We start from the raw sequence: 22,691 nt of genomic DNA on the forward strand, positions 1-22,691 counted from the left end.
GCGGCTCAACGAGACGAATCCAACGAGCTTAAGATCATCATATTTTGATATCATTATAGCCTTCAAATGTTCGATAAATGGTCTAAGATCATTGGATTCAACATCGGTCGTCTATTCAAACCAATCCCAATTTACCCCTAACCTTCCTCCTATTAATGACCATGCCATCCTCAAAAAATTATAAATAGCACCTCATTTCTCTTAGGAGGGGACCCAAGTAAGAAGAAGAAAGAAGCTCCTCCTTTTCCACCGCTGGAGTTCCTCCCGACTTTCATGTGATGCCGGAGTTCCGCCCAAATTTTAAGTAACATCGGAGTTCCATCCGACCACCAAGTGATGCTGATCTTTCTCCCCACTTTTAATGGACGCTAGAGTTTCGCCCGACTTTCAAGCAACATCAGAGTTATGTCTGACCACCAAGTGGCGCTGAAGTTTCTCCTGACTTTCAAGTGACGCAGGAGTTCCGCCGAACTTTCAAGTAATGTCGGAGTTCCGTCCGACCACAAGTGATGCTGAAGTTTCTTCCGACTTTTAAGGGACGCCGGAGCCCAACTTTCAAGTGATGCCGGAGTTTTGTCCGACCTCCAAGTAACACAAGAACTCTCTCCGAAAAACAACAGACACCAGTTTTCTGATACCAGCATTCTGATATCCGTGTGCAACTTAATTTCTACCTAAGAGTTGATTATTGTAATCTGATCATCCTAAATTTTAAGGAGAATGCAGCCTCTTGTAACTCAAGCAAACACTAGTTGAATTCTTTCAACTTGGCGTGGCCCCGTGGTTTTTCCCTTTATAGTGTTTTCCATGTAAAAATCTTGGTGTTTTATTTATCTTCTGTTTTTTGTGCTGAATATCTGTATAACGCTGAGACGAAAGGTTCTAACTCTATTGTCACGTATACTCTAGCCCGCAACAATTGTGTACTAGAAAATTTATCTTATTAGCATTTATTATGTTTTACGCAAAAATATTGTGTGGATGATAGAAATTATAAGATGCATCATAATTGTTACATTAAAAAATTCAGGAATGTGAAAAGTTACCTATGCAATTGTAAATACAAGAATTTATCATTCTTCGTAATTGAAGAATGCGATATTATATAATTAAAAATAATTATCTAATCTAATTGTAGATATTGCAAGAGTAGGGCATCCTTAGGAAGACAATTGAAGTTCAACAACATTGATGTTGTTAGTAGTTAGACAATAATAATTGAATGATGAAAGCTAAGCTGAAGTGATGGTTATTGGGAATACAATAGAGTTATGTAGGTCACTCAGCTCTCAAACACTCTTCACATAGAAAATGTTGTCATATTTATATGTTTCTGAGAAGGAATTTTTCATAAATTTAAATGGAATTCAAAACATTCTATCAAACAAACTATATTGATCTCTTTGATTATATATCATTTATCTAATATTTGAGTGCCTAAAAGATATTAAGGTAAATGCTTGGGCTGATTGGATTCATCTCATCGAGTTATACAATTTGACTATAAGCATATAATATTTAGTGATCGTTTGATCCCACAATTAATGTTTGAAAATTGTAAATCTTCTTTAAGTAATTGATTTGGGTTCATTTGGACTCAGATATGACGGCTGGTGATGTCGACGAGTTTGTCTCTTCGTGACATTCTGTTGAACAAAAGCTTGATGAAATTAAAATTAGGATGATTCTAGATTTAATTCTAAAAATTTTTAATTTAAAAGTTATCTCAAAATTCATGTTAATTAAGTGATTTTTTTAAAAAAATATATTAATATGACATGAATTTTAAAATAAATCTAATAATATGATTTTTTTTTTTCTTTAGAACACTGCGTACACAACAAAGTTGTCTTTTGTATTTATTAGAAGAACTAGCTGAGATGGGTTTATGGGCTATTTCGGGTCGATGAAAACAAAGTTTGTCATTTTCCAAAAGTCCAAATCAGGTTTTGGAAATCATTAAACTTTCAGATTATTTAACATTCAACTCCTCATAAAAGTCTAAAATACCAACTTTTTCAACTAATATTATCCTAGTTAAATTCGAATACAAAATTGCAATTTGCAAATTAAATAAAGAAAATAATTATCGGTATGGTTATGTAAAATGATATTTTGATATATCGATTACGATTCGGGATTAAATAATTCAATATTTGCAATGAAGCGTTTAGAAAATATTGAGCGGATATTATAGTGATGGGATACATGATAGAAATTTAAATTATAAATTCAATTAATTTAAATTTATTTTTTTAAATGCCTAAATAAGAAATGCATATTTTTTATAATTATTGAAATTTAAGAAATTTTAATGCATTTTTTATTATGAAATATATTTGTGTTTGGATGTCTTGGTCAAAAAATGATCTAGATGAAGTTTAATATCCTTTGAGCTACTTTGAGATGAGTGTAATATATAAATAATTTATGTTGCACTCATCTCAAAGTGGGTTTGAGATTTAAAAATTTTAAAGTTCATAATAAAAAAAAAATCTAAAAAGAAAAATTCTTTTATGCAAAAAACTATGCCTTCCATTCTCTAAGATATATATTTATAATCCATTCTTAACAATATTAATTGAATTCCACTCCATTAGCCTTATTTATTTATTTATTTATTTGTCAATTTCATCCCTTTTGTCTTTTTTCATTTTTATTTTTCTTTTATTTCAACCTTAAGGAAAGAAGTTTGAGGCGAATATGACTTGCACTTGACTGAGTAGGTTTGTTGGGTTGGTGGAACATTGGGTGACTCTAGAGATTGACATCTTCCTTTACGTGCTTCGTGCGTACGAAGGGAGTGTGGTTGATGGCTCCTATACTACCATCACACCCTGGGATCCCTTTCCCGTGCATCTTGGGATGGGCAGGAGGAACAGACTTCCTGATAGCTGCGATCGGTCTTGAACAGCCTTTCATAAGCGGAAAAGGTGTTGTGTGCCCAGGGGTCCTTGGATTGACTGACATAGATTTTGATCTTTGCCTGCCTTGAGAGGAAAAAGAAAAACAGAGGTTTGGACATCCCTAACGCCTTTCTTTTCTTCAGCGACTAGGTACGCACTTCGACATGAAAGGAATTTTTCCAAACTATATGAGAGTAAAAGGAAAGAACAAGATAGCAAGGCTTCATTTGGGATAACTTTCTTACTATTTTCTAAAGCAATTTTTTAGTACAAAAGTATCATGAAAGAAGTAAAAAAGCAGTGGCCAAAAGTTGTCCCAAAAAAATTAAACTTTCTTACTGCTTTATGAAATAATTTTAATACAATATTTTTTTAATTAAATTAAAAGAATTTTTTGGAAGGATTCATTGCATATAAAAAAAAAAAAGAGAAGGATCTTGCTTATATAGAAAAAGGGAATTAGGGAGTGAACATCCATTGCATATTTAGGAAGGTTCCACTAAATATCTATTAAAAAAATAATTTGAAATGGAAAATTTTATATTAGAAAATAGTAAGAAAATTATCGTAAATAAAACCTAAAAAATAATAATAAAATAACAATTATCCAAAAGTTGGCGGCGTCTTATTTGAGAGGAGAGTTGCAATAGTTAAACACATATTTCTTCATCTTGGAGGGAAGGAGCCAACATATGCTTACATGGAAAGTGCAGTGGTTCTTTGAATAAGTATACAAAGACCTCTTAAATTAAAGGGACAAAGCATGGATCAATTCCCCTTTTTAGAAGAGTTGACTAATTATTCATTATCATATTATAATTAAATAATAGAAAAAGTGGTCAATCAAGAAAGTAGAACTTGCTTAGTCTTGATCCTCTTCATACCAAATGAAAATGTTTTTGCTTGATTACATAAATTTTTGCTAATTTCATTTTTGTTTTCTTGGGTTTATGCTTGATTTGTGAAGTTAAATTAATTAGTCTTTTAAGGAACCATATCATTAATCAAATAAGGCTATTTTTAGTGGAAGCTTGGCCTATACTGAATGAACATATACTCCAATTAGATGAAGTTTTATTTGGTTCGGTCGACCGAATGAGAGAAACATTCAGTGGCAGGCAAAAAAGCCGCGGTACCGAAGTGTACCGAAAAACTCGGTACTCGGTATTCTGTACTCGGTACACCTCGGTACCGCGGCTTTTTTGCCTGTGACCAAATGTTTCTCTGCATTTGGTCGGAGGACGTAATAATTGTTCCAATTAGAGGGGGTTATTTTATAATGAAATTTTTAGTTCTGAAGTGAAAAGGTTAAATAAGTTAATTTTTAATTACCAAGTCATTTGTACTAATTAAATATTAAAAAAATGTAACCATGTTAGTTTGATATTTCTATGCGTTAGTAATAATATACCTAAGATAATAAAAAATGTAACTATAACTAATAATAAATTACCTAATTAAATTAATTAATGATTAATTAGGTTGTAATTCTATTAATTTATGATTTTAGGTATTAGATATTAATAATCACTTGATTGCTTAAAATAATTAAATATTGATACGTCATAAAAAATGTCTTTGATCGAGCATGAATCTTGAGGCAAATTATAATTGCCAACATCCAAAATTAAATACGAGACCATCCGAACTCCAATTTCAGGAAAAATATAGTCAAATTGAATGTCTCTATGAGACAAATCGAACGGCACAAAAATTAGTTCAATCCAAGCCCAATGGGCTCAAATCAAGGGACAAAAATATATTTGGAAGCTTTAGTGCATTAATTAGATGACTAAATGATATCCAAATATAACATGCTTATAGTCGAATAGAGCAAGTCGACGAGACAAATCTAATGAGCCAAATTTTGCTTAGCTCTGAAATCATTCAAGCGCTTAAATGCTAAACAAATGCTTCATAATAAGGGAGTCAGTTTAGACCGTCCATTTGAGCACTTCGAATTTAGCTTGGATCTTCTTCATATTTACGAAGCGTGTCACTCTCAAAATCTATAAAGAGACCCCTCTTCCAACATGAAAGGGGGCTTAACTTTTGGAGGCTTAGACCTTGGGCTAGAGACTCAAGAGAGATTTGAGGATTGAAGCATCCCAATGCTCCACCCCGACACCATCGCCGGTGAATCCTCATCACTTGGCCGACGCTACTGGATCACTACCCAACCATCATCGTCGGAACACAATTAGGAAACTATAGTTACGGTTATCCAACCAGCATCTCCCATTGACTGCAGTCGCTCCAACCATAGTTGCTTACCTATTACGGTCCCTCCGACTACTATCATGAGCCAACTATGGTGCCTCTGACCACTATCTCCCATCAACAATGATCCCTCCAACTACCATCGCTTGGAAACTATAGTTATTGTGCCACCGACAACTGTCATCCACTAACTACATTTCCTCCAACCACCATTACCAACTGACTACCATCTCTTCAACCTTAATGTCCACCTCGATACATTAATATCATATAATATGTATGTTTTAATTTTTTTTAAAAATTTTATTGCATTATTATTAATAAAATAATATTATTATGATTTTAGTTTTATTTTTTTACTTTGAAATATGGATGGTTTAACTTGAGTTTGTTCATTTATTTTTTTGCTAAAATTCAAATAGTTTTAGTCATTTGATTTATCTTGAAATTCATGTCAAGTAACATCATTTCAACATTTAAAATACTCTAAAATATATATTTTATGTCAAATGTTATACATGATCTTATAATTTTTTAATGATCCCTATATTTTTGGTTATCTATCTTTCATTTTATTAATCGTTTTTTTAATATACTTTTTTTTTGGGGAAATTATGGATAATATACTGTAAAAATCTAAAATTTAAAGAGAATCAAGTACAAGCCAAATTTGTGGCATGATTACGTGGCCTTCGGCCTATTGTGGAACATTTTTTTACTCTTTTCTTGATATGAAAATAGTTAATAAAAAATAATATATGTATTTGATAGATTTTTTTTTTGCAATTTTATCTTTAATTTTTTTATAAATAAAATTTTAAACTAATGAAAAAAAAATTAAAAAATAAAAATAGAAATGCTGAAATGCCAAATTTGATCAATAATACTTACAAGAATATTTTGGTTGCCATCACATCTCTCCGTCAATTTTTGTTCCTTTTTTTTTTCTTGTTAAGAAAATTCACAGCAAGGCATACACGTTAATAAAGGTAAAAAATTTCATGTCCCTAAAAAATCAGAAGCTTGCTAAAAGAATAACATTTGAAATTAAACCTGAGAGCTTTAGATTCTATCTATTAGAGGAAAATAAAAGCAAAGCAAATAAGAAGGACAACAAAAATTTCCAATAAAGAAAAGCACCAATGACAGCAAGCATCCAGACCAACACCCCAATTAACGGCTACTAGGAGCAAAAAAAATGACCCAGAACAAATCGAAGTAAAGAGGGAAATAACGTATAAAAAGACTGCATCTGCCACAAGAGTAGCACCAAAACAACTCCCAAAAGAACAGACAAACAATCCAACAAGCAGCAACCCAAATAACAGTCTCCACCAAGAGCAACCAATATGCCCGAGAACAATATCGAAAAGGGAATTAAAACCTACAAGGACAAGTAGAACCAGAAGGAAGATATGGTAGCAACCCAACCCCTCAACCAACACCAAACACCCACCAACTAGCAGATGGGCCAACAACAAAGACACCAGCTAAACAAAAAAGAAAACACCCAAATAACCAAATAGCTAACTTCTAGATTTCCTCCAACAATGCTTACTACAACGAGAAAGCACTTTTTTAGTTACCTGACAAACATCAAAATCATACAATTCCTTAAAGGAGTCATCTTGCTCAACATCCAAATCCACACCCCCCTCACCCGACGATGATGGATAACCATCATGCCAAACCAAAATCTCTAAGCAAGTAGCCCTCAAATTAGATACCATAGCGTATAAACCATTTAGGGACATGACAGTTATAGGCTCCTCAAGTACTACTCAGACCCCAGTGATATAGCGAATTCGCCACCAATAGTAACCAAGGCACCCGACACAATAGCTTCCACCTCACCATCTTCCTCCAGCTCAGCATGAGACAAAGCCAAAGCACAAGCCCCTACATTTTCAAGGTCACTCAATTGCTTACTCCACCACCATAGGACAAACAACATGTGAAACAAAACCACCACCATAATTAAACACAACCTCAACATGAACCTTAGCCAAAATAAGCAAAGGAGAAACAACACCATCATCAACTTGATTACAATTAACCAATTGATTCTCAAACAAAACACCTTGAGCCACATTAAAGTCATACGAAGAAGGGTCAACCTCCACAGCACCATGAGTCACATTAAAGTCATACGAAGAAGAATCAAAAACCACAACCCTTACCAAGTCAGGGACCAATGATTCATTTCCAACCAAAGGGGATTCAATGTCAATACTAACATCAACTTCAAGAAGAACTAACTTACCCGTTTGAATGGCTAAATCATTCTCAAGGAAAACAACAATATCAATAGGGTTCTCACCTGAAAAAATGGGAACCACATTAGCAACAAATTTAACACACACATCCATATCAAAACCAACCACGTTAGCCACAGGAATATTAGCTAGTAGAGGATTTAAAATATGGCAATCGACTTTAGAGTGTCCTAAAAGCTTATAATGAGCAGAATAGGGAGGGAACTCCTCCTTTTCAACACGTTGAATGAACCCTATAGATTATGAACCAATCCAAACTTGGTCATAGTACCTCTTGGTGACATCGAATTCCACAAACACATGAGCAACCGAGGGTCTCATTCCATTTGACATAGAATTATTCGTTCACAAAGGATAGCCAAACAAAGAGCCAAGTGTTGCAACTCGAGCTTATGAGTTTATATTTTTTATGATAATAAATATTATGGCTCACTTTCTGTTATCTACTTGTATTTATAATATATGTTTGTTTGTATGTATACTAACATTTCAGATTGGGTTGAATAATGTTATGTTGTAAAAGGGTTTGTAATATTCATTGATGTAATTTTGATTTATTGAGTCAAGTCTTGTAAGGGTGTATGCATGCTTGGTGACCATGCACACACACACACTCAAGAGAGTGAGATCTAGTCAAATCCAGAAGATTAAGTTTTGAACTAATCATACTAGATGATTTTGGATCGTCCAGGATCGTCCATGACGATCCTTTATGATATTGGAAAATAACCGCCAATGCTAATTTAGGCAAGATTTTACGATTTAATTTTCATTCTAATCATCCCGGATGATCTGGATCTTTCAGGACGATTAATATAAATCTTGCCTAAATTGATCCTGTGATTAGGGGATTAATTATGGATAAATTTTTCAATTGGATTATCCTGGATGATCTGTATATCATACAGGATGATGTTTGCCGACATACTTGATTTTTCTAAATCGTCCAACCTGAATTACCATAATTTTCTTCTAATCGTCCTGGAAGATCTATAATATCATCCTGGAAGATCTGTACATTTTTGTACTAATCGTCCTGGACAATCCAAATATCATCCAGGACTATCAGGTCAAATTCTGCACAATGTATAGGACGATCCTGCGATCATCCAGGATGATTCAGAGCGCCAAAATTGAGTTTTTAGGATTTTTGAAAGCTCACTTTTTATGCATATCGTACGAGATGATCTGAAGATCGTCTTGGATGATAATGTCAGTTTTTCAAATATATTTGAAGACCTCTTGCTTTCTTATGAAGAGCGTCTTTGGCAGCCATTGAAGCTTCGTTCTTCTTGAGGAAACTTAAAGAGAGAGCTTGAAAAGAGAGAGGAAAGGGTGGAGTTTGAGAGAGGGAGAAGATCGTTGGAGGGGTTTTAAGGGAGTGTGGAGGGGGTTCCACACAGTTTCTCCAGTGAGCTTGCATCTTAAAATCATCGGTTTCAAGGTTTGTCTTGAGGGAAGTTTTGAAAAGAAGAAGACCTCTTTGGTGTCAAAGGGCCCGGCTACTCCGCCGCACCGGGGAAGATGGAAGTGATTTTGTAAGGGCTTCTTCACCTAAAGGAGAGACACTAAGTTTAGTGCAATACTCGAAGGGTGCCTCCGAGGAGTGGACGTAGGTCAAGGTTTGACCGAACCACCTATAAATCTTGTGTGTTCTTTCCTTTATTATTTCCGCATTTATTTTTTACACTTTAATTTTCTTTGTGATGAATTTTGATTTGAGTTTTGTATTTTGATTGTGAAAGAATTTTAAAATACCAATTCACCCTCTATCTTGGTTAGCCTTTGGCTAGTTCATAAGGGCTTAATATCCATAACGATCTTTCAAGTGCCTTTAGAGCACTTTCAAGTGGCATCAGAGCTGGATTCATAAAATTAAGTAACTTTTTTTAATTTTGATCCATGGCTAATTGTTGTAATCGTAATTTTATGAAAGGTTATTCAATCACTAGACCACTTTTATTTGAAAATATTATTTTTTATTTTTAGAAAATTCGCATGTCTACTTTCTTACAATCTATTAATTTTTTACTGTGGTAAATGATTTTAACTGGTTATTCTATACTATCACGTATTATAGATGAAATTAAAATTGATATTCATTTTAATCAATAGAGTATAAAAGAATAAATCAATGCTCAATTGAATGCTAAATCAATAAACTATTTTTTCTGTGCTTTAAATTTTGAAGATTTTTTATTTGTGTTCACGTACACTACTTGCAAGGAAATTTGGGATAAATTACACACTATATATGATGGCACTAGTGAAATCAAGCAATCCAGATTAAATATTTTGATGCATGATTATAAAGTATTTTGCATGGCACCTTATGAGTCGATCTAAAATATGTATACTATGTTTATTCAAATTGTGACATCATTATATAATTTAGGTAAAGAATTTTCAAAATTTGAAAAAGTCAAAAAAAAATTTATGTGTTCTCTTGATAAGTTTGATGCAAAATTTGTTAATATTTGTGAATTAAAAATTTTGAATGAATAATCTATTGATAATTTGATTGGCTCACTCATTACTTACGAGCAAAATTTTGGTCAAAGACTTTTGGATGCATGTGAGATGATAGTGTTAAACGCTGGAGACTCTGAGAAAAGTGGCATAATTGTTGATTAAAGAGATGAGTTATCAAGCAAATTAAAAAGCTCACCAAAGCATAAGCATCAATGAAAATTGAATAAAGATAAAAATGATAAAAATGTTAAGATTTCTTCTAACGTTATTTTCTTTGGATGTACGAAGCTTGGACACATAAAAAATCAGTGCCCTAATTTGAGAACTCTTCTTGCAAAAGAAAAGGGCAAAGCTAAGCAAATTGTAAAAACGACAAATAATGAAAAGAAAAAAATCTCTTAGGCAAACCAAGCTTCTAAATCATCTGATCAGAAGCATGATAATAGTTAATCCACTATTTTTGTGTTTATTTTTTGTGTATTCATGTTTTGTTCATTTTTGTCTATTTTCTGTGTTTTTTTTATTTATTTTTCTTCTTTTTTTTTCTTTCTTTTATTTTCCATTAAATTTTTAATTTGTCTTTATTTTTCTTTTTGTGAAGTTCTCTCTGATCAACACACACATTCACCTTTCTAAAAATAAAAAAATCTACCTCTTATTTTTCTTCAATTCTTATGTAAGTTGCGGTTTATTTCTCTAAAAATAATCAAAGAAATGAAACACATGATTTTGTCTCTCTATCTCTTTTCTTAAAGAGGTTATTTTACTTTTGATTCAAAATCTTCATCATATTATAAATTGGATTTTGAAACTGATATTTTTTTATCTCCTTATATTTTATTTATCGCATAGGGATCTTTTGCAAGTTGTTGAATCTACCTCATAATTTTCTTAATCAAGTAGTTCATTTTATCAATATAATGGGTTTACCTTTATTTTAAAATTTTTAAGAAATGTAGCATATTTAATTAAAAAAATGACCAATGACATCAAATCAAAAGATGCACAATGATGCTAAATTGAAAAAAGATACACAAAGTGTATCGAAAAGAAAAAAGATGCACAAAGTGTGCAAAAAAATTAACAAGAGTCATAAAATGAGCCCACAAAAAGTAATGATTATCTTTCTTATAATTCTTAAAGCTTAAGAAAACCTTTGATATTTTCGATACTCGAGCTTGCAAATCATGATTCCTGATTCACCAATTTTTGCACTAATCTTCTATTTGATATATTTTATGAAAGGAGTTTGAAAAAATTAGTTTTTTTTTTCTAATTTGTTTTTTGATTTAGATATTGGATTAAAAAATGTTGAGCCTTTAAAAGAACTTGAGCTTGAATTAATGATTTTTGAATTTCTAATTTTTTCTAGATTATGCATTGTCAATAAATTTCTTACTAAGTTTTTGAATAAAATCAAGAGGTAATTTTCACATTTGAAAAATATTTAATTTTTTTTCTTTTCACTAGAACAAGGATTATTTTATTTTTTATTTATTTTTATTATTCTGATTGTTTGTATCCCTCCTCTTTTTGATAATGTCAAAGGGGGAGTACGTACTATTATATTTTTATCTATTTTCTATTTTTTAAAAAATAAAAACAACAAAAATTTTGTCTTCCCCTATTTTTAAATTTTTATTCTAGTGAAGGAGAGATTAGGAGAAAATATTTTTAATTTTACAAATTCAACTAATAATATTTGCCATCATTAAAAAGGGAAAGATTGTTGCAACTCGAACTTATGAATTTATATTTTTTAAGATAATAAATATTATGGCTCACTTTCAGTTGTCTACTTGTGTTTATAATATATGTTTATTTGTGTGTATACTAACATTTCAAGAATACCATGCAACATCAAACAAAGAATCTAAACTCAAGATTCGGTTGAATAATGTTATGTTGTAAAAGGGTCTGTATTATTCATTGATGTAATTTTGATTTCTTGAGTCAAGTCTTGTAATGGTAACCATGCACACACACACTCAAGGGAGTGAGGTCTAGTCAAATCGAGAAGATCAAGTTTTGAACTAATCGTAGTGGATAATTTTGTATCGTCTAGGACGATCCTTTATGATCTTGATAAATAACCGCCAATGCCAATTTAGGCAAGATTTTAAGATTTAATTTTTGTTGTAATCATCACGGATGATCTGGATCGTCCAAGACGATCAATACAAATCATGCCTAAATTGATCATGTGATTATGGGATTAATTATGGTTAAATTTTTCAATCGGATCATCTTAGACGATCTGTATATCTTAAATGATGATGTTTGCCGACATACTTGACTTTCCTAAATTGTCCAAGCCAAAATACCATATATTTTCTTCTAATCGCCCTGGATGATCCACAATATTATCCTGGATGATCTGTGCATTTTTGTACTAATCATCCTGGACTATCCAAATATCATCCAGGACTATCAGGTCAAATTCTGCACATCGTACTGGACGATCTTGCGATCATCCAAGATGATTCAGGGCGCCAAATTTGAGTTTTTAGGATTTTTGGAAGCTCTCTTTTTATGCATATCTTACTGGACGATCCGGCGATCGTCTTGGATGATAATGTCAGTTTTGCAAATCTATTTAAAGACCTCTTGCTTTCTCATGAAGAGAGTCTTTGGCGGCCATTGAAGCTTCTTTCTTTTGGAGAAAACTTGAAGAGAGGGCTTGAAAGGGAGAGAGGAAAGGGTGGAGTTTAAGAGAGAGAGAAGATCCTTGGAGGGGGTTTCAAGGGAGTATGGAGGGGGTCCACACGGTTGCTCCGGTGAGCTTACACCTTAGTACCATCGGATTCAAGGCTCATCTTGAGGGAAGTTTTGAAAAGAAGAAGATCTCTTTGGTGTCAAAAGGGCCCGATTACTCCACCGCACTGGGGAAGGTGTAAGTAATTTTGTAAGGGCTTCTCCGCCTAGCTGTGGGGGCTAAATAAGAGACATTAAATTTAGTGCAATACTCGGATGATGCCTCCGAGGAGTGGACAGAGATTAAGATTTGACCGAACTACTATAAATCTGGTGTGTTATTTCCTTTATTATTTCTACATTTATTTTTCGCACTTTGATTTTCTTTGTGGTAAATTTTGGTTTGAGTTTTGTGTTTTGATTGTGAAAGATTTTTTAAAATATCAATTCACCCCCTCTCTTGGTTAGCATTGGGCTAGTTCATAAGGGCTTAAGATCCCTAACGAACTTTTAAGTTCCTTCAGAGCACTTTCACCAAGGCCATATAAAATTTGGGGATAAAATATGTGTGGACACAGATTGGGAAAAGACACTCAAATAAGTATAGTAGGGGAATCAATGTCAATGTCTAAGAGAGGTGTCCATTTAACCAGCTTCATGTAACATTTGTTAATGAAGTAAGATCGGTGCGAGAAAATGCGACAATAATCAAGATCATTCAAAATTTTAATCAAAATGTTCTTGGAGTTCAACAAAGTGACAAAAAATTCACCAAAAAGCTTAAGTTGAAAGAAAAACTTTTGGATGGCATCCAACGATGACCACCGACTAGGGAATTTCCCTACCAATGCGAACTCAAAAGGAACAATTAAAGCCCTCATTTATTCATCAAAAATCCAAAAAGAAGGTCAACCATGGCAAGAAGTGATTTTAAGTTCGGGAAAAATCGAAGGAGGCGAATCCCCAGATAAGGCGTCTCGAAAAGTAAATTTATTTGAATGGCATAGATTAGGTTTTGGTCCTATAATTAACATCTATCTATCTATCTAAGTTTTTTTGGTGTTCCTTTGTCTATCCTCTCGACGCCTCTAGGTAGGTGGTGCAAATGAGTCAAGCCAACTCACGAGTCGGTTTAAACTCGACTCATTAATGAGCTCAAGTTTGAGCATATTTTCGAGTTTGTTGAATTATCGATCTAGTGTTCAATGGAGATGAAAGATTAGCTCGATTATTGCCTGAATTTGTGGGCAAAACACATGGATTCGAGGCAAGCGACTCACGGGTGAGCGATTAGCATAAGGCTTCGCTTGGGATGACTTTTTATAGCTTTCGAAAATAATTTTCTAGTATAAAAATTTCTAGTTTAAGAAATTTTTGTGCTAAAAATTTGTTTTAAAAAATACTAAGAAACTAAACCATGGCTAAGGGGTTGCTTGGCAACATGTAGGATTTAACTTTAATGGGATTTAGTAAATTATGTAAATCAAAATCCTATGGGTGTTAAATCCTAAAAAATTGTTTGGTATGACATATGTTAAATTCGGAGAAACTGTTTGGCAACATAATCCACGATTTAAGGCGGTTGGTTCATTTAGAAATTAAATTTAAGATGTTTTGATTTTAATTTATGTGTTTACTATGAGTTACTTATCAACTTTACTTTACATTATCTTTAATAAATTATAATGATAAAAAATATAATTATAATTCAACTTAATTATTATTGGTTATCAAATTAACTTTTTAGAAGTTAATTATTAAATTACTAATTATGTAGTTATATTCTTAAATCCTAATTATTTAACATTTATCTTTTAAAATTACAAATATTTAACTAATACTCATATTAATGATTTAATTAATTATTTAAATATTAAACTTATTTAATGACAATTATACTACTAAGGGTATAAGGGAACAGTTAATGTTAGATGTTGGAAGTGTATTTTAGAGGTTTTAGATGTTAGATATATAAATGGATAAATTTAGAGTACTATGTATGTAAATCCCCAAAACAATATTATACAAAAAACACATAGACAAAGTGGCCAAGTGAGGTGAGAATAATAAATAGCTAAAAGGAAGTTCCCAAGTTCACAATATATGAAGTACATATTTTTTTAATTATGCTTTTATAATGTGAATTATATTTATTTTAGTTAATAATATTTATTTTTTTATCTATTTATTTTTTATTTACTTAATTATATAGTATTAAAACTAATTTATTATCTATTTGTTTGAATATAAATGATCTAACATGAATTTATAGATACAAGTTTATAATATGAATTATATATATAATTGTAGAGGTAAATTAGATCTAAATATCTAACATAAATTAACAATTATTATATTTAATTTATAAACTTATACGTGAAGTAAATTTATATATGGCACTCGATTAGCCAAAAAATTGAAATTGACAGTAAAAATGACGAATGCATGGCCTCTTTCTATAGACAAACTATCCCCTAATGCTCAGTTGAGGCAAGAAGATGCATCTTTAGCTTGATTCTTTGAGAAATATCAATGGAGTCAACAATGCTAATGACTTAATAATCTTTCAAATTGTTTAAAAAGTTCATGTTGGCCGCAGTGCTTATAGGATATAGTTGAAAGTCATAAATTTTAAGATCCAATCCATCCTCTATATGTCCAAAATGGAGTAGAGAGAACCAACCCTGCATTTGAAATACTTCACATCAATTTCAAGGTCTAAACCGGATATGTCTACTAAGGAATTAATAAGACTTACCTTACCAATATTATTTTTGAATCTCCAAATGTCAAACACTATATTTGCCATGACACATTATAGTAATTGTTGATTTGGATAAAAGAATATTAATAAATTCTCTACACTGAGCCTAATCAAGCAACGTCGCATTATCTTAGGTTGGGAATCAAGTACTAGATGATTATTCTAATTAAAATCATTTTCTTTTACATGTGCATGTGCCTTCAAGGCTTTAAAGGAAGAAAATATGTAAAAATGGAACTTTCAAGTCTACCTTACTTAAAAGGCACAATAAAAAATTCTGATATCAAGAATTAATTAATCCTATATACATATATGGGTTGAGTTGATAAGATTCATATCACAATAAAGGTTTAGGTGAATGCATAAAATTATAGGACAATGTCTTATTAAACAAATGATTAGTAGAGTTGACAAATTTTGAAGTAATGAAAATAACAATAACTTGACTCTTACGATTGGTTTGATTAGATCACATCATAAATGAAAGGGTTTATTATGAAAGCCAAGCTCCTCATTGCAAAATCAAATAATCTAAGCAGTGTTTCCCAGCTGATGGCTATGTTGATAATAAATTTAAATTTGAGGGGAACCAATCATTAAATACTCTAAAATTTTCAAAGAAAATTAATTTGGGATCAAATCATAATGATGTCACATTCCAAATAATCTCATAATTAGAGTGGAACGTTGTCTAAATCTAAGTACATTTTATGAAAAAAAAAAAAAAACCTTAAAATAACCAACCGCTTCACGCTTAGAGTTTCCAATCATTCATCTACTACATCAATTTGTCAAAGATGATAAATTTTTAAATTTGGAAAGCTCACAAAAAGTCAGTATCGTATCAATTATATTCATATGATCACAATAATAAAAAAAATGAGAAGTACCCCCAAAACAGGTGATTTGCTCAAAAAAGCAATTATATTATAATTATGATTAAAGCTCAAATTTCCTCTGCTAACTACTTCTATCAGTTGTGGACCATAAAATACATCTGGTCATGAAGCCCTTTATAAATCAAATTCAATTTAAAATTGAACCATTTTGCAAACTTCCACCATAGATGTACAAGGTCTTTTTAGATGATGAAATTAATGGTGGTTGATAAGGATCATTAGATTATGTTGGTAGACTATCTCTGCTAACTAAGCTGGCTAGGATTCATGACAATCTAGGACGATAAAATCATAGGATCCTAATCGAGTTCATTTTCTCGGCCATCATCTTCTTCAAGCTAATGATGATCTATTTACACTTGCCTAATAAAATCACTTATGATATAAGTAAGATCATAGAAATTATCAACTAGGCTTAATCTAAAGTTGCATCGAGTGATTGAGAGAAGTAATTATTCATAAGGGCTTATGTCTATAAAAAAACCTCAAAAATGATTATAAAGTTTACATAAAATGAGTACAAAAGCTATATAACATGCTATCTTACCTCCCATCTATCTTTTGAAAATTTAACTAGAAATCACTCGTATAATTAGAATAGGCAGGTGAGAATTTTGAGATCCACAATAACATATCCAAATTCAAGTTTTATTTTGGATAGCTTTCTTACTGCTCTCTTAAAACAGCTTATTAATACAATAATTTTTATTTTTTTACTAAAAATTTACTTTAAGAAATAGTAAGAAAGCCGTTCCAAATGAAGCCTCAATGAGATCTTTCCTTAGGTGTGCTTGGAATAAGGTTTGTTGGAATCCTAAATGATTGAATGAAGGATTCCAAATTTCGTTCTAGAGCATAACTCTATATAAAGAAAAAATTTATAATAAAAGCGACCCAAATGATTGCTTCATTTGATTTACTCCACTTTTTTTTCTATTCATTGTCTATAGCTGTGAACAAATTACAGCATACAAATGAATACTGTCTTAGAGAGCTCTTTGAGAAAAAAACTCTAATTTTACAGTGTACTCGAGACTTGTATTTTTAAGAAGAGGAAAAAGAATTATTGCTGCGATCCATCACCCAAACGATTGTACATATGCAAAGCAAATCAATGAAAAATATAAACCACTATTATTCTCCAACATTCCATAGTTTTACCTTTATGTTTCAGCAAATTGTTTTTCCTCTTCTACTCGACTTAGACGTTGCAAAGCTGGTGCTGTTAAAGTTCTTTCTAAGTGAATCGGCCCACTGTAACTTTGAAATTGCGCAGGCTCTATTGTTCCTGGGCAAGAGAGGCTCCTATTATAGTTCTGAAGGAAGCTTAAATTACCTTCTCTGGGTAAAGGAATCAAAACTTCTCTTCCCTCCTCATCTGTCACCTTCCTGTAAAACCCATCGTCTTCAATATCATAGAAATTTGCAGTTCTCACTTCCTGAGCTAAAGAACATGGCCAACAGAACAGCCACTGCATATAATCAGTAAGTGTGGAAGAACTAAAACAGAAAGGATTTCCATGAAGCTTAAACTTCTTCCTCATCTCAGTCCTCCAAAACCCAGCATAAAGTAGTCCAAAGACACAAAGCAAGCTTCCAACGATAACCAAAATCAACTGTATTGTATCATCATCGACATTGAGAGCCGAGATTGCGAAAACCCAGAATGGAGCAACTGAGAGAAGAATGAATGTGATTATATGAACAAACATGTTACCAAAACCAAGCCTCTCCATATTCCATCCAAAGACACAGAAAGTGCAGAAGAAGGAAAGGCAAGTAACAGTCATGTCGTCCCTGCAATCAAATAGTCCACCAATCCACTCTGGGCTTGTAATTATAATTTTCTGTTGGAATTCGTCAGAATCTACTGATTGACTCGGTTGATTCTGTAGTTCTTCTTCTGATAGTGGAATCTCATCTTTTACTCTACCTAAAGGACTGTACATTGTGTATAAAACAGCTATGATTGGAGCTACAGTCCCTATAGCAATGGAGAGGTTCACAGCCAAGTCAGGCCTTGTTGTTCTTGTGAAACCCCAGTAGAGACCACAGAGTAGATATTGCGAGAAACATGTTATGTGAAGAAGTATGACAACAATCATCATATGAGCCCTTTCGTTGGGCTTTGAAGTTCCATGCTTACAGTAAACTTTCCTTAGCTCTCTTTCTTCTCCCGGTTTCCATCTCAAGAGCAGGAATAAATGGTGAAAGAACTTTGGATGTTCATAAAGAGCCATCATGGTGAAGAGTGCGTTTAGTATTTGATTGATGATTTCAGACCAGTCATCTCTACGGCTTTTGCTCGGAATTGCTTCATTCAGTATGCCAGTCATGACAAGGAAGAGTAAGATAAGACCAGCTGCAACAAATAGTAACCAGATAAAGAGTGCAATGTGCTCAGGACCCTTAATCCACAGCTTGAAAGATTTCCATAGAGAACTCCAGTTGATCTTACGGGCAAAAGGAACCCGAAACCGCCGACGTTGGTGATGGCCATGATTGGTTTCAGGGTCTGTTTGTGAAGAACAATCATTTGCTGGAACTAAATTTTGTTCAAAAACGTTTATAAACCATTCATTGGATGGGTGAGCTTTTAAAAAATCAAGAAAACGTTCTTCTTTCTCATGTTTGCTTTGATTGAAGAGACCCCTTTCAATTGCTGGAATGTAGATGGGTATGTAATCTCCAAGCTTTTTCCTGCCACTGGTTCTTTGGGGTTCTTCCTGAATTTCATTGTTATGTCTGCCATTCTGAACTGAATCCATGTAAATTTGTTCTTTTGATAAATTGGCTACAGGGTCGATTTCCTAGTTGAATAACTCGAGGAAACTGGAGGTGGGATTTTTGCTGATTTATTGTTCGGCAATGTTTTGCAGTCAGTAAGCACCTGGAATCATGGAAGTAAGGGTTGAGAGTTCAATCTAGTATTTAAGATTTGACTAAGTAGGATTTAGTAAATTCTCTAAATTAAAATTTAGTAAATATTAAAGGAATTAAAATCTGGAAATTATTTGGTATAAAAACTATTAAATCTTATTAAATTTGATTAACTGCTTGGCAATTTATTTCAGGCTTAAAAATTATGAAAAATAGAAATTAATGAATATATCAAATCCTATGAATAATGAGATTTAATAAATCCTAAGAAACTTATATTTTGTGTATCTATATGTGCACCATCCATCATGCAGTTGTTGACTATCATGAAGAATAAAAGGTTTTTAAAGGCATTGTTCTATTCAACAACAACATCAAGCCTTTGTCCTACTACGTGGGGTCGGCTACATGAATCTTTTTTTTCCTTTGTGTCATATTAAAAATCAAATTCTCATTTAAATCTAACAAAGAAAGATCATTTCTAATACTTTCTAACCAAGTCTTTTTAGGTCTAACTCTACTTCTCTTAACATAAATCAAATCCAATATCTCTACTTTCCTAACCTGATCATCGGAAGGCCGCCGTTTTATCGGACCAAACCATCTTAGGCATTGTTCTATGAATTTGGTAATTTTTTAGGCTGATGAGATAGTTTGAGTGGGGTGCAAGATGAAGAAGAGGTTTTTTCATTTTTAAGGTTAAAAGTTTGAACTATATTCTTTACAATTTATAACTCATCGTTTAAAACTAGAAATCCTACTATGCTTTATTTAAAAAAAAAAAATACGATCCTTTTTTTTCTTATATAGATTATTATTTCCATTGTTATTCTTTTAGCCTCAGTTTTTTTGGATCTTACTATTGTAAACTTCTGTTTGGCCATTTGATTTTTTCTTTCGTTTTCACAGGTAAATTTGCCAAATGGTGTGCCTGGAGAAAATATCAATAACTGTTTATAGACTTTGACTGTAGAATAATTTAATTTATAAATGGCTTTATCGCTCTTAACTTTCATAAACTTTGCATTGTAACAGTCCAGAAAGTAAAAACAAATTGACCAAGACGACATGAATTTCTTATTATTTGTCTTTTCTCCAATGTCATTTTCATGCAAGCTCATATCCGTTGGTCTCCATTATGCAGGTCGCATATGTTAATCTGCATTTATTTTTCCAGTTTTCTTTCCCTTTGAACTATGAACCCTAAAACGATTGAGGAACAATTCTCATTTTTAAGCATCTGTTGTAATAGTAATCTAAATCTTTCTGCTGTATTTGGACAATAGTGATATTTCTTATTATTCTCGGCCTTTAATGGAAAGACCACTAGCAACTGAAATCTAATCCAGCTTTGGAAAAAATAGAAGATAATTCAAATACAGATCAGAGATCAGAAATCTGCTAAAGTTATATCTATCTATTGTTCGATTTTAATGAACAATAACTCTTTCTATATATTTATACAGTTATCTTTTTCATTTAGCCCACTATTAACATCCAAAACATCATTTTTCCGAAAGAAATTAAGCACTTTTTGTCAAAATTTTACAGCTTTTTCTAAATTAATCCCCTTCAAAGAAGGAAACCAGACGAATAGCTTAAAAAAGGGAGTCATAGAAGCAAAGATCAACATGAAATAGCAATTAATTACTCATTCACGCCTAATAAGAAAGGAGAGAGAAACTCAGAACAATACCTTGATTAATTAACTTCAAGGATCTGAGAATATAATAGGAGGAGCTCCAAGTTCCCTTTCTTCACTGGCTTCAGCTGCAAATAGGCTGCAAAGAAGAATCTACTTAGAGAACGAAATGCTTTCTGCTTCATATAAGGCAATAGAGAATGAGAGGAAGAAGGGGTTTTTGTTCTCGAGTCCCTGACCTTACAGACTCATGAGCTGTCTTCTCTTTTGTCCCTTGTTATTTATTTGCTTACTGACTTTGACACTGTGATGAACTCGTCAAGGAGAGCACCTCATTACGCGCAGTTAACTCTTTGCAGGTCGTTGACTTCATCTAAAACTGGTAGCTCGTCAGGGAGGGCTACCTACAACTTGAAGGACAGTTGGGGTAAATTTATACCAACCTTGCCCTCCGTCCCATTAAAATATTAAAAATTTCTTGAAAAAATATATATGTTTATTAGATCTGTAAAATTTTGCCACACCTACTATTAAGATTGGATTAACTATTTTTGCTAACAAAATAAATTAAGGTCCACTGCTTGCTAGGATGATAGAACTAAGTGGCTTAATTTTTCTTGTTATCATTCTTTCTATCGATACCCCTCTAGTTAAGAAGAAATGTATCTCTCATTCTGCACTAAAAAATCCATTGCAACATATATTATATCCGAAGGATATACGATGGGCCTTAATCAAGAGTTTACTCTCGTATAAAAGCATAATTAATCATTAGGGTTGCTAAGATTTTGCCTATGAAATAATTTTGAATTTAAATATGATGTTTTTCACCATAGGGTAAGATGTTTTTCACCATAGGGTTAAATATGCATCCTTAATGCTCAATGCCACTTTCGATTCAATCAAACTTGAGGCAACTTCTTTCACCTCTCATAAAGTTTGCACAACTCTACGGAAAAATTCTTCTCTCTCCATCTCTGGTTGATTATCTAGGCTATTTATTAGTTGTCTTAAAACTCAAGTTGCTATTTTTTTCGAACTACTTAACTATCAGCTTTGTAGGTGCTATTGCTACTACAATGACCTTCTTTGACTTACCATTCAATATTGTAATTAAAATAGTACCACAAGTGTTGCAATCTAATTCAACTTCATCTGCCAACCCATACTAAAGGGGGGTGGAACGCTCTTAAGCTCCGGGGGGAGGAACCCTCTTGCCTCCATCATAATTAAACAATTGTAGAGGAACCTCGCCAGGGGGCGCTGTCTTCTTGGACCCCCGACATATCTACCAATAGTTATTTATACATTAATTTTATAGGCGTTGCATTATTGGACCCCCGACATATCTGCCAAATATTGTCTCTCATCGTAACCACCCACTGTTGACGAGCTCTAGTCACCATCATCATTACACTATATTTATTCACTTTAAATCAAATAAAAATAAAAATTATTTATGTTTATTTGTACTCAAATAATTTTAAATAAATTGCATTTCTTTTACACTGTTTCTTTCATTTTTCATTCTTTTTTTCAACATATTAAAAGGTCCGAACGGGCCCTGGCCCTTAGTAAAAAAGTTTTTTTGATATTTTATCTCGCCACAGTTCTCCGTGGTGTGGTGATATGATGGATGAACAGTTGTCATTTATAAATTAGGTATCCTTTAAAAATAACATTTAAGAACTCTTTAAGATATTTCTAAAATCTTTTCAAAAAAGCTCCCCATATTTTAGTAAACTTGACATATAGATTCTGGGTTGGATCCAAATTTTTAGGCTGGCAAACGCAATGGCAAGAAACATAATTATGACAAAAAGCTAATTTAAACATAATTGTATAAATATAGAAGAAAAGGATATTTCTGTATCAAAATAAATCTAAATAACTTAATGAATATAATGAAATCAGAATTAAGCTTAAATTCATTAAGTA

At 32.5% G+C, this 22,691-nt stretch overlaps 1 protein-coding gene across 2 annotated transcripts; it reads right to left on the minus strand.

Moving 5' to 3' along the window:
• Positions 1 to 17,272: 17,272 nt before the first annotated feature.
• LOC110101488 lies at positions 17,273 to 21,144 on the minus strand. Of its 2 annotated transcripts, XM_028699560.1 has the most exons (3): positions 20,993 to 21,144; positions 20,808 to 20,892; positions 17,273 to 19,121 (listed from the first exon to the last, which is right to left on the minus strand). In XM_028699560.1, exon 3 carries the CDS (start codon positions 18,997 to 18,999, stop codon positions 17,395 to 17,397), a length of 1,605 nt encoding a protein of 534 aa, XP_028555393.1. In that variant the 5' UTR covers positions 19,000 to 19,121; positions 20,808 to 20,892; positions 20,993 to 21,144; the 3' UTR covers positions 17,273 to 17,394. The 2 variants fall into 2 exon arrangements, with proteins under 2 accessions (XP_028555393.1, XP_020685064.2); XM_020829405.2 differs by lacking the exon at positions 20,993 to 21,144 and having other exon boundaries at positions 20,808 to 20,986.
• Positions 21,145 to 22,691: the final 1,547 nt, after the last annotated feature.

Source organism: Dendrobium catenatum, unplaced genomic scaffold (assembly GCF_001605985.2).
Source record: "Dendrobium catenatum unplaced genomic scaffold, ASM160598v2 fragScaff_scaffold_1338, whole genome shotgun sequence".
NCBI lineage: Eukaryota > Viridiplantae > Streptophyta > Magnoliopsida > Asparagales > Orchidaceae > Dendrobium > Dendrobium catenatum.